Below are 11,300 nucleotides of genomic sequence, written 5' to 3'. Positions count from 1 at the left end.
GTGTTTTATGTTTATCCTTGCAGTAATTATTTTTGCAAAATTTCTACAGTCAACTACCATCATCAGCCTAACTAGTTTGAAAAAGTATGATTCACAAATTTTTGGCTCCTCATCGATATATAGATTAGGTCCCCAAGCTAGATATAATTGACTAACGGACTAAAATAAACAACTATATATCAATGGAAATAAGTTTTTATATATATTTTATCCGTGTAATTCAACTCAGATAGATACATTATATATATGTTAATATATTTCGTACCAAAAGCGTATAGACACCCATTTAGAAGTGGGTAAGAGGTCATATCATAGACGAATTTAGGGTTTAAAGTTTATAAATTCTCAACTATTTAAATTAAAAAGAAAAACTTTTAATATAAGTGTCCGAGGGGAATCCAACCCTCACTGAGAAGAGAAAAAAAACTTAAGCAAATTATATATTTGTAGTTGGACCAAGAGCTTACTTTGTTATTGGATTCTCACACTCGATACCCTAGATCCGCCCTTGGTCGCCATCACAAGAAGCTCCTAATTAACTTATGAGTAAAATGATAATATATGGCATTTTCTCATGATTCCCGGACAAATCGGATTTGCAATTCGTCCTTCCTAGAAATGCTCTCGTGTTCAAACTCAGAGATCCCTAATTAAAAATAATTAAATTTTATCCGTCCCATCACAACTCTTGATGGTACTCATGATGATTTTGCTAATAGACACTAAATGATCATAATAGTTCTCTAATAAATTGTTCTTGATGGATTGAAAGCTGAAATAGATGGAGTATCTCCAATAATAGAACCATTATTTATTAACAGCAATTTCCACCACAGGTGCAGCAGAGTAGTTCACAACCCCAATACAATAATTTCAATGATCATATATATGATACTTCCTTTGAGTATCACACACTTAAACAAACAATGATATAGATACAACACATACATGAAATATGACTCTGTGTGCGTGAACGGCATCATGAATTGCCTAGAAGATCCCAAAAGTACTTGTGACTGGTGGAGGTGGAGCCTTGTAGCAATATAGTTGCGGAATATAAGTGGAGCCGTGGCAGCTTTCCATGGACTTCAGTGCAGGCTGGTTTAGATATGCATATTTGCTCTTCGTCCACCTGCAACTCTCAAATATGTGATAAGCATCACGTACTGAATCAGATTTTTATCATAAGTACATAGTTACGTCTCACTTACCAGTCCTTTATACCAACTCTCTTCTCCTTCATGTTCTCATTGATTTCGGAGATGTTCTTAGGTATCTCCATGTCATCATCATCCACCTTCAATGAATACACAAAGTATTTGTATTCCTCCGCCTTAACACAACCAACAATATGTAAGCAAGTTAATTCGAAATAATGGAATCTAAATCAATTACTATAACTTAGGACAATCTTATTTCATTTTGTCTATTTCTCACAATCAAACATCACAATTCACAAGGTATCCTCGAGAAAAATAAGTATTTCCCTCTATCAGTTGCCAGTAGTAGGTTACAGAGCAAGATACAGAGTTGTCAATTGATCTGCTATCAATCTTTAATAGTACAAGTTCCAAATTCATCTTCACAGTTTCTACAAAATTAGTAGTGAGATTAGGACATACAAGAAAAATTGGGGAACAAAAAGCTAGGTCACAGTCATTGGCTATAGTTATCACCAAGTGCAACTTATGAATCTCTTTTAACTTATATTACATTCATACTGAGACAGAAAATAACAATGGATCTTCATCCAAAACATTTTTTTATCATCTTTGTATAGTTGCCTATTGGGACCCTGTATATATAATAATGCAACCTACATAATAAGCTTTTGCTTATGGGCATAGAAGTACAATAGTTATCCATCAATTAATTATTATTATTGGCCCTTTCGGCTGAATATATGACTTTTAAGGAATCTTATTAGTAGGATAATACGCAAAGAAAGTGGAACACTCAAGTATTATCTATTCAAAGTATGGAAAAGTTGCAGAGTCATATTGTGTGATTTTGACATATCTCCCACTTTCTATGCTTTATCAAAAGATTTATGGCAAGCAGGACATGGATCAGGATAAGGAAAGATGCAATTTAATATGCATTATTTTCCTATAGCTGTTCATAGAGTGTATGTACATGACATGATTCATCTATATATAAAAAAGAACTGTGATAAATTGATATGAAAACTTTACTGAGAGATTGCGCGCCCTGATTCTGGCTGCAGCCTTGATGGCATCAAGGAAGTGGTCTTCTTCAGTCTTGCGCTTCTGCTTCCAATACTTAGCAATCTCCTGTTTGGTCTGGCTTGGTGTTGTCACTTTCCTGCTAAGAAGAAACCTTGACGTTGGTGGTGGTGGTGGAGGTGCTGGAGCAATCTTCTTTGACTTTTTTCCATCAGCTACACTTTTACCTTCCCTTTGCTTCATGATTTCAATAGATTCTTGCTGGATTCAGAAGTTTGTGCTTTCAAGATTATGAGATGAAAAAGAATATATTTATGTACTACACCACAATATGACTGCAAGTTGAAACCTCTCAGTAGGGACGGATGTTAGACTAGTTGGTCAGAGTCAGGCCAGTGCACCATACCAACAAACAAAAATCAAGATAGAATCACAATTTTGGGACTAGATGTTGGAGGACTTACAGGCTTGATATACAATAGAGTCAGCAAATGACAGAAAACTATGCTGCAGAAATTGCTGATACTTGATCTAGACAGACGCCTTTGAAAACTGTGAAGGAGTCTTTATGCTTGATTATGGCAAACTTGCGGATATATATTTACGATAAATGACAATAGAATATGACCCTGATAGAAGACCTTTAAGCCACTTGCTTAATTAACTAAGAAATTAGAAAACGGCCTGTCATTATCATTTATCCTTATGTCAGCAATTTGGTGGGGCATTATCAGTTAACCACCACCATGGTCTCTGTTTTTTTGTGTGTCGTGATAAAAGTTTCTTTCTAAAAAGCAACATAGTTTCCATCGCAAGTGCAATGCTAAAAATGATATTGGATGGATACTTTTGACGGCTATAGTGGACAATATGCACTACTTCAAAATTTTACAAGACACGACATCATGAAAAAGATTATTTTCTTCTATTCAAATGTCGAGATCTTATCTTATCCTCTCACACAGTAAGTCTAATTTTCTTTGTCAGCCCATCTTGCCAGAAACACCAAAACCAACCTTGAGCAGTCACTGAAGTGAAATCACAGAAATGAACACCAAACATTCTTGATGAGTAGCAGGTGGGATAACTTTCTCAATTTTCACAGTCAAAACTCCTATCTGGTACAATTTCTACATTCATCTTGACGGTTCAGATTACACTGGTGCATAGATTTGGAAGAAAAGGAGATTAAAAACAATAAAGATCGCAGTCATAGTTGATTTTAACGCAGAGTAGCTTCAGCATCTCTTCTTTCAGCTTCATAAAATATTCAAGAGAGAGAAAATAACACGGTATAGTCCCACGCACATATTTTATCATCCACTTTGTTGTGGCCCATCAGCCAATAAGAGAGCACACTTGAAAATTAAAATAATGCAACGTAGATTGATTTTGCTTATGGGGCAGATATAGAATACTAATAAGCATCCCATATTGAACCAATAGTCTATCAGAAACAATTTATCTACCTTCATATAACCTCACTTGTGAAATTACACCGAGTATGTTGTTGTATTAGTAGTAGTACTAGATGTCCTTCAAACAATAATTGACCCACTCGATCAATTTGACTTTCTAAGGAATCTTATTAGGAGGATACACAGAGAAAGTTTAGCACTCAATAGTTGTTATTTCTATTCTGAGATGGAAAAGTTGTACAGTAAGTCATAAATTGTATGATTTGACAGATCTCCTACTTCCTCACTAGTCACTACTTTTGATTGCCTAAACTTTAAAATTGAGAAAGAATATTCAAAACAATTCCAATGAGCTGGTAGGTGTTAAACAAATGATAAACAGGACAAGAGCCCTAAATTAATCAACCTCCTGAAAAAAAAATCAGATTGTCTTTTGTTATAGTTGTCATCAAGGTTAATGTAAAATGATTCATCTATCAAAATTTACTAATCTGTAAGTACTAATGCTGTCTTTAATGAAATCAATATTAAACCTCACCTAGAGATTGTCTCTCTTCCCTGATTTCGACTGCAGCCTTAAATGTCACCAAGGAAGTAATTCTCCGCAGTCTAGAGCTTCTGCTTCCAATATTTTAGCAATCTCCTTATTGGTTAGACTTACTGCAGCCATCTGCTCAAATGACAATTTCCTGCTTGGTGATGGTGGTGGTGGTGGTGGTCGTGAAGCAGTGCAGTGATCCACTTAAACTATTTTCCATCAGCAACACAATCAACTTTGTTCTGCTTCATTTTCAGAGTCCCAAGTGACCATTTTTTCAGTAGGATTCTTGTTGGATTTAGAATATCTTCCTTAATTGAGCTACAGAAGCTATAATTGCGCTTTGCCCTTCAAAAATGATCCTGGCAAACTTTCAGAAATCCTAGAGTAAATGTCAGGAGAGTATGCTATCGATCCAGACCTCTAAACCACTAGCTTAATTTACTATAAAACAGACATCATCATCCTCAGTTCAGCAGTTTGGTCACCAATTAACTAGAAATTATAACCACCATTATGCTGTTCTTTTTTGTGTCTTGCTACATGTTCCCTTTGCTAAGCAACACTGAACACGAACTCATTATCAGTGGAGTTAGAATGGTAGGAATGATACTGATGTCATAAATTTGTGAATGTAGCAGTGGCCAATGGACAATATGTACAATCCCTTTAATCAAGAAACTTAAGCATATCCTGCCTCTCAAAGAGAGAGATATACATATATTAAAAGGAAACAGAACTTCAACATGAATCTTGTCCAGCCATGATCGAGACAACTAATTATCTCAGTACATGTCTGCACCGGGATCTCATCAAGTTACAACTACTAAGATCAACCTTGCTAGAATTTTTATCTTACTTCCTGCCCAACTCCCCACACTTCTACCTCGCGGAAGATTCATTATTGTTCTGAGAATTGGCTGACGGAATGTTTCTTTTCTCAGCACAAACATACCCAACGACGCATATTTGAACTTGATGTTCATTATCGAGATAAATAAATAAAGGATTTCCCCACTATGAAAGGGAGAATCAACTCCTGAGCACCTTATGAAACTGCAGACTTAGAGGCAAAACTTAATCTATAAATTTATGGCAAGCAAAAACATTACGGATCTTTAACCTCCATCAGTTGGTTTATAATTGAATCTTTCAGCAGAAATGCAGATAAGATGACTAATAATTTTGCAAGGCCAACAGTCAAAATAATGACAACAAATACACCTCAATCCAATATAGTGGGGTCAGCTACACAAATCATCACAATGTATATTGCTCCATTAGATCTATCTCAATCAAATATTTAATAATTTAGGCTCTCTATCACTAAAAGTTCTCTATATTTCCTAATAGCACAGAAATCTTCTTGCAAAATGATAGACTTTACTGCTGAAATTGACAATAAAGGAACAAATACTGCTGTTTCACACTAGATTCACTGATATTACAACAAGAAGTCTGAAAACAAAACAATCACGAGTACACTACTGACATAATAAATCACATCCTAAGACAATAATGAACTTTAGTTATATAATCATAAAGATCACAACCTTTCTAGACATTCGAGAGGCTAGAAACTCTCCCAGAATTCCCTTTTCTTTATTTTCTGAATGCCCTCTTTTAACTGCCCTGCCCCTATTTCTACAGAAAAAACCACCCAATACATGTGTAACTGTCTCATGACAGTTACTAAGTTTCTTAATTGTTTATTTTGGCCTCCTGGAATAAGTTTTTATAATTTGAGGCACATCATTACCCTTCCCTATAAGAATCACCTTGTCCTCAAGGTGAAAGTCTAGAAATTGTTGATCGATGATTGCATATTCCTCCCAAGTATTCTCAAATTCTGATAGGTTCTTCCACTTGATTAGCACTTCCAATTTACCATTGATTAGCTTCCTGATCTGTCTCACTGCCTCAGGCTCAACTTGAAGCTCCAATTCTTGGGTAAGAAATGGAGGTAGGTTTTGTGCAGAAGTAGTTGGAAGCAAGCATTTTCTCAACTGTGAAACATGAAACACTGAATGAATGCGTGCTCCAACTGGTAACTCCAACCGATAAGCTACGGGACCAATCTTTTCCAGAATCTTGTAAGGACCATAAAAGCGAGGACTGAGTTTTTCATTGATCTTCTTAGCCAAAGAACGTAGTTTGTAGGGCCGAAGTTTGAGATATACCATTTCACCAATCTCAAAAGTCAGTTCTCTACGATGTCGATCAGCTTGATTTTTCATTCTTTGTTGTGCTTGTAACAAATGTTCTTTGAGTTCGGTTAAGATCAGATTTCTAGTGCGCACCTGCTCATTTACTTCTTCCACCGCTGAAGTAGTGTCATCCATGTGAAAAATTGATGATGGATCCCTTCCGTATAATGCTTTAAAGGGTGTCATACCTGCAGATCTGTTAAAGGATGTATTAAACCAATACTCAGCCCAAGATAACCAGTGGGACCATTCCTTAGGATTTTCTCCTGCCATACAACGGAGATATGTCTCCAAACTTCGATTCACCACTTCTATTTGCCCATCAGTTTCGGGATGATAGGAAGAGCTATACCGTAAGGTAGTGCCTGCTAGCTTGAATAGTTCCTTCCAAAATTGGCTTATGAACACACAGTCACAATCAGACACAATAGACTTGGGAAATCCATGCAATTTAACCACTTCCTTAATGAAAACAGCTGCCACATCTTTTGCATTAAAAGGGTGTGAAAGTGGAATAAAATGTGCATACTTAGTAAGACGATCCACTACAACCAAAATAGTATCAAACCTATGGGATTTAGGAAGTCCAGTAATGAAGTCCATACTTACATCCTCCCACACATGATGAGGTATAGGCAAAGGTTGGAGTAACCCCGCAGGACTCAAAGTTTGAGACTTGTTCTTTTGACAGATTTCACACCTAGCGACAAAGTCTTGCACATCCCTCTTCATACCTTCCCAGTAGATATTCTCGGACAGGCTTTTATATGTGCGAAGATACCCCGAATGGCCTCCAATAGGAGAAGAATGAAACTCTTTCAATAGCCCAGGTATTCGAGATGATCCTTTTGGCAAAACCAAACGTCCTTTATATAGTAGACATCCATTCTTCAAGCTGTAGTTGTCATTTGATTGTTGTCCTGAAATTGACTTTTGCAAAATAGAAGCCATTTTGGTGTCTCGTTGTACTTCCTGGTCCCATTCCTCCTTGTCTTTATATTGCCAAATTGAAAACGCATATAACTCTGAAGATTCCCCGCGTCTTGACAAAGCATCAGCCACTCTATTTTCAACACCCGGTTTGTACTTGATCTCAAACTTATAACCCATGAGCTTGGAAACCCATTTCTGTTGATTCTCATCCATAACCCTCTGTCCTAGCAAAAATTTAAGGGCTTTTTGGTCAGTTTTAATGATGAAATGATGGCCTAGCAAATAGTGATTCCATCTCTTGACAACCAACACGATAGCCATTAGCTCTTGTTCATATACCGAACATTGTCTCGCTCTGGAAGAAAGCATTCGACTGAAATAGGAAATAGGCTTACCATTTTGCATCAAAACTGCACCAACACCAAATCCCGAAGCATCAGCTTCAATTACAAAGGGTTGAGAAAAGTTTGGCATTGCTAAAACAGGCACTTGAGTCATAGCCAACTTCAATGCCTCAAAAGCTTGTTGAGCGCGTTCTCCCCATGAAAAGGCATCTTTCTTTAGTAAATCAGTTAAAGGGGCAGCAATCTTACCATAATCTTTGACAAATTTTCTGTAATATCCCGTGAGTCCCAAAAATCCCCACAAAGACTTTATATCTCTAGGACTTGGCCAAGATATCATACTGTCAATCTTGGAGGGGTCAGCCTGCACACCTTCAGAGGAGATGATATGACCCAAATATTCAAGTTTAAGCTGACCAAACGTGCATTTCTTCTTATTGATTACCAGCTGATTCTGTTTGAGAATATCCAAAACAACCTTCAAATGCCCCAGATGTGAAGCATAATCCTTACTGTAAATCAAAATATCATCAAAGAATACTAAAATAAATTTCCGCAAATGATCCCTGAAAATATCATTCATTAGTGATTGAAAAGTTGAGGGTGCATTGGTCAAACCAAATGGCATGACCATAAACTCATAATGTCCCTCGTGAGTGCGGAAGGCTGTTTTTGCTTCATCTCCAGCTTGAATGCGAATTTGATGATAACCTGACTTAAGATCCAACTTGGAAAATATGGTGGCTCCCCCTAGCTCATCAAGTAACTCATCAATGCATGGTATTGGAAATTTGTCGGGGATTGTGATATCATTAAGAGCCCGATAATCCACGCAAAATCACCAACTTCCATCCTTCTTCTTAACCAGTAATACTGGACTAGAATATGGACTAGTACTAGTTTTAATGATTCCAGCAGCCAGCATCTCTTTGACCAAACGCTCGATCTCTGCTTTTTGAGAATGAGGATATCGATATGGACGAATGTTTGGTGGTTGTGCTCCAGATTGAAGAGTAATAGCATGATCCCAAGAACGACGTGGTGGTAGGGCTAAGGCCTGTCCACTTACTTCTGGATAATCATATAATAACTTTTCAATCTCCTTTGATGTTATAGCTGCTTCATCTTCAGTTACTGTTACCTGATTCAACTCGACCAGAAATCCTTGGTTTCCTTTCTTTAACAAATTGGTCATGGCTTTGAGTGACACTATTGTTCGAACCATGGCTGGATCCCCTCGAAGCGACACTAATCTTCCTACATCTTTGAATTTCATGGTAAGAAGTTTCCAATTCACCCTCATCTCTCCTAATGTGGCCAACCATTCCATCCCTAATACCACATCAGTTCCCCTCAATTCAAATAGAAAATACTGTTGGTTGATTTGGACTCCTTGCACGTCTATCCTTACCTCGTTGCATACCTCACTTTCACTAACCTGCTGACCATTACCAATTGTTACTTCAAATCCTTTGGTCTTCTTAATAGGTAATTGCAGATGATGAGCGAGGGTGGATGATATAAAATTATGGGTAGCTCCACTATCGACCAAAATTATCACGTCGTGCCCATGAATCTTCCCCACAAGTTTCATTGTTCTACCTCCTGTAAGGCCCACAACTGAATTCATATTTAACACCATCATAGTACCTTTCATTTCCCCTTCAGTTACATCTTCTCCGGTAGACTCAAAGAATTCCTCTGTTTCATTTTCATCTATGTTGGGTGCCTCTGAAATAATCAATAGGTTAAGCTGCCTATGTTTACAACGATGATTAGGGCCAAATTTTTCATCACATCTGAAACATAACCCTAGCTCTCTTTTTTGGGCAAATTCTGAATCAGACATCCTTTTGAATTGTCCTTCAGACTTTGCTACTGCAGTCCCGTTGAAGCTAGTTGACTTTGTGGCAGTATGCACTGGTGAATCAGTGTTACGACTTGCTACTCCGGCTCTTGAGTCACGAGATTCAAGAATGTTTGCAACTCGGTGATAATTGGGTCTAAACCCAACTGGTTTATTGCTTGCACTTCCTCTGCCTGATTCAAATTTAAAACCTTGTACTTGCTGCAAAACATAATTTCGATCCTCCACCTTTTGAGCCATCTCCATTATCTCCCTCAATGTTTGAGCATGTAACAACATCACTTCTGCCCGAATTTCCTCTTTCAACCCATTTAAAAACACTCCAGATAACATTCCATCAGATGCCTCCTTCATAGATGCTGACACCTTTTCAAATTCTTCACGAAACACAGTAACTGTGCTAACCTGCTTCAATCCCATTAAGACAGCATATTGGTTGATTTTTTGAGAATGATGAAATCGGTTCAACAACTCTCTTTTGAAGTCTTCCCAGGTTAACATTTGTTGCCGAGATTCCATCCAATAATACCAATTTAAGGCTTTTCCTTCCAAACAAACACATGTTGCCTGTAATCTTTCCGCTTCAGAAATTTCATTCAAGGCAAAATATCGCTCCACTCTGAAAATCCATCCCAAAGGATCCTCTCCTTCGAAAACTGGTAGTTGTAGTTTCCGAAACTTCTTCCCATCTTTTTCTCCAGCCCAGTTGACATTGCTTCCCTCTTCTTGGTTTCCGACAGATCTGGTTTGAGAAGGAGATGCTTCTGCCATCATAGTTCTTCCTTGTGCTTCAATTCTCGCAAGAGTCTCTGTCATTTCTTGAAACCATCCTTCTAGTTTTCTGACATCTTCTCTTACCCCTGTCAAATTTGTCTCCACTTGTTCGACTCGTCCCTCCATCCTACTCACCATCCCTGAATGTTACTGCACTGATACCAATTTGATAGACTTTACTGCTGAAATTGACAATAAAGGAACAAATATTGCTGTTTCACACTAGATTCACTGATATTACAACAAGAAGTCTGAAAACAAAACAATCACGAGTACACTACTGACATAATAAATCACATCCTAAGACAATAATGAACTTTAGTTATATAATCATAAAGATCACAACCTTTCTAGACATTCGAAAGGCTAGAAACTCTCCCAGAATTCCCTTTTCTTTATTTTCTGAATGCCCTCTTTTAACTGCCCTGCCCCTATTTCTACAGAAAAAACCACCCAATACATGTGTAACTGTCTCATGACAGTTACTAAGTTTCTTAATTGTTTATTTTGGCCTCCTGGAATAAGTTTTTATAACTTGAGGCACATCACAAAATAAATTATTTCTCCTTCTCGGGTGGACATAGCTCTGAAAGAAAAGGTAGTCTACAGTTCCCTATACTAGAAAATGCTCATAAACCTATATTACACCAAAAGTTTGCTGCAGTCTTGTTCTGTCAAAATAAACAACAACTTATAAAACCAGACCACCCTTCATTTATTCCTACTACACTACTATAATAATGAACCTTTTATTGCAATATAACAAGAGAAGTTCAAGACAAATTTCTATAGGTAATGATTGAAGTGGACAATCAGAAAATGGATCATCAAATATCCTATATATAAGCTAAATAGGGGTAACATTCCGAATAAGAGGAATCACAAGCAGAAAATCTGGAATAAGACCATAAAATTGCATACCAAGTAAGCATATATATGTACATTCATATGTGTGACCTCAATAAGGAGATCGTGGACAAACATCTTTCATGTCATAAAGACCCTGAATGCCAACAAAAACAATAAGGATTAA

General features: G+C 37.2%; 2 protein-coding genes across 2 annotated transcripts; both read right to left on the bottom strand.

Moving 5' to 3' along the window:
• Positions 1-793: 793 nt before the first annotated feature.
• Positions 794-2,928, bottom strand: LOC125846682 (uncharacterized). Its single transcript, XM_049526246.1, has 4 exons — positions 2,651-2,928; positions 2,196-2,447; positions 1,212-1,333; positions 794-1,132 (listed from the first exon to the last, which is right to left on the bottom strand). Exons 2-4 carry the CDS (start codon positions 2,427-2,429, stop codon positions 991-993), a joined length of 498 nt encoding a protein of 165 aa, XP_049382203.1. The 5' UTR covers positions 2,430-2,447; positions 2,651-2,928; the 3' UTR covers positions 794-990.
• A 5,536-nt stretch (positions 2,929-8,464) lies between these two features.
• Positions 8,465-10,405, bottom strand: LOC125847435 (uncharacterized). The gene has a single exon (XM_049527054.1). It carries the CDS (start codon positions 10,403-10,405, stop codon positions 8,465-8,467), a length of 1,941 nt encoding a protein of 646 aa, XP_049383011.1.
• Positions 10,406-11,300: the final 895 nt, after the last annotated feature.

This window comes from Solanum stenotomum, chromosome 12, assembly GCF_019186545.1.
Source record: "Solanum stenotomum isolate F172 chromosome 12, ASM1918654v1, whole genome shotgun sequence".
NCBI classification, from domain to species: domain Eukaryota; kingdom Viridiplantae; phylum Streptophyta; class Magnoliopsida; order Solanales; family Solanaceae; genus Solanum; species Solanum stenotomum.
This window is presented reverse-complemented; position numbering and strand designations above follow the sequence as displayed.